At 36.5% G+C, this 1,567-nt stretch overlaps 1 protein-coding gene across 1 annotated transcript; it reads left to right on the top strand.

Moving 5' to 3' along the window:
• Window positions 1-218: 218 nt before the first annotated feature.
• On the top strand, window positions 219-1,102 carry LOC306650221 (A-kinase anchor protein 7-like; the record flags this gene model as incomplete). The annotated part of the gene is given in 2 exon segments (XM_079122068.1): window positions 219-749; window positions 755-1,102. Coding segments are annotated over 2 exon segments (879 nt in total).
• Between the last annotated feature and the right edge of the window lie 465 nt (window positions 1,103-1,567).

Genomic DNA, 1,567 nt, shown 5'->3' with positions numbered 1-1,567 from the left:
CATCTGGGGATATTGGACTCTCGCTTCTTCCTCTTCCAAAGAATATTCTATCAGAGATTCTCCAGGGTCTCACCAAGATGCTGAAGTTGGCCTCAATCTTTGATCTTCCTGCCCCAGCTTCCTGAATCACTGGGATTACAGGGTCTTGCTAAATTGTCCACAGTGGTCTCAAACTTGTGATCCTCCTGCTTCAACCTCCCAAACAGCTTGGATTACAGATGACCACCAACATACCAGGAGGAATAAATTCCAATGAGTGTGAAAATACATCAACAAAAAAGAAAATATCAGAGGAATTTGAAGCCAGTACTGTGGATTGTCTGATAAACATGCCATTTGCTACTATAGATATTAAAGATGATTATGAAAACACATTGTTGTTCAACTTTTTTCCTCTAGTCACTGATGTACCTCCAAAAAATTCGAAGAGGAGTGTAGGAAATGAACAGATCACAAACAATCAAATCAAGAAGAGGAAAAAATGGCACAAAGACTATCAACCCAACTATTTCCTATCCATTCCAATCACCAATAAGGAGATTACAGGAGGAATTAAGATTCTGCAAAATGCAACAATACAACAAGAAAAGCAATTGACCAAAGCAATGGTCAGTGATGGTTCCTTTCATATTACTCTGCTAGTGATGCAGCTGTTAAATGAAGATGAAGTAAACATTGGTATTCATGCGCTTTTGGAATTAAAGCCACTCATAGAAGAAATCCTCCAAGGCAAACATTTGACTTTGCCTTTCAAGGGATTGACACTTTTGGAGATCAGGTTGGCTTTGTGAAGTTGGCAGAAGGAGATCACATAAACCCACTTGTGGAGATAGCAGAGACTGCAAAAAAGACATTTCAAGAAAAAAGAATCCTGGCAGGAGAAAGCAGAAGTTTTAAGCCTCACCTAACTTTTATGAAATTGTCAAAAGCACCATGGATTCGTAAGAATGGACTGAAAAAGATAGACCCTGAATTGTATGAAAAATTTATCAGCCACATGTTTGGAGAAGAAACATTCTCTTGCATCGATCTTTGCTCCATGCTGAAGAAGAAACAAAGTGATGGTTATTATCATTGTGAGTCTTCAATTGTGATTGGCTGACAGGGAGATTAAGAAAATTTTATCTTAGACTGATTAAGAGGAAGCTATTTTAAGCATATTAGAAAAGGGCACAGGGAAAAAACAGTTTGCGTCTAAAGGAACTGTATACCTTTTGTTTCTACTAAGAATTTTTAGTAGTTGTAAGTTTTCCCTGTTCAGAATTATGAAGTAGTTTAATAAGAACTGGGAACAGTGCATTTCATTATTTCCTTGTTGAAACAAAAATTTGGTGGCCATATAATTTATTATTCTTATAACATATTTGTTCTAAGTGTGAAAGTGGGATCTGTTGTTATGATGCTGGGGAAAAGTAAGAAAACAAAGACTATATGGTTTAACTGAGACTTATGTCACTTTACCTAGAAAGTATAATGTTCTTGAACAAGAAGAACCTCTGATGTGTTTAATAACACTATTTTATTTGCCAGTCTTGCTCCTTGTGTAACCTATTTGTCCTCTTCTATA

The sequence above is a fragment of the Sciurus vulgaris genome (assembly GCF_902686455.1).
Source record: "Sciurus vulgaris genome assembly, chromosome: 19".
NCBI lineage: Eukaryota > Metazoa > Chordata > Mammalia > Rodentia > Sciuridae > Sciurus > Sciurus vulgaris.
Note: the sequence above shows the minus strand (reverse complement) of the source record. Positions and strands in the feature narration are given on the sequence as shown.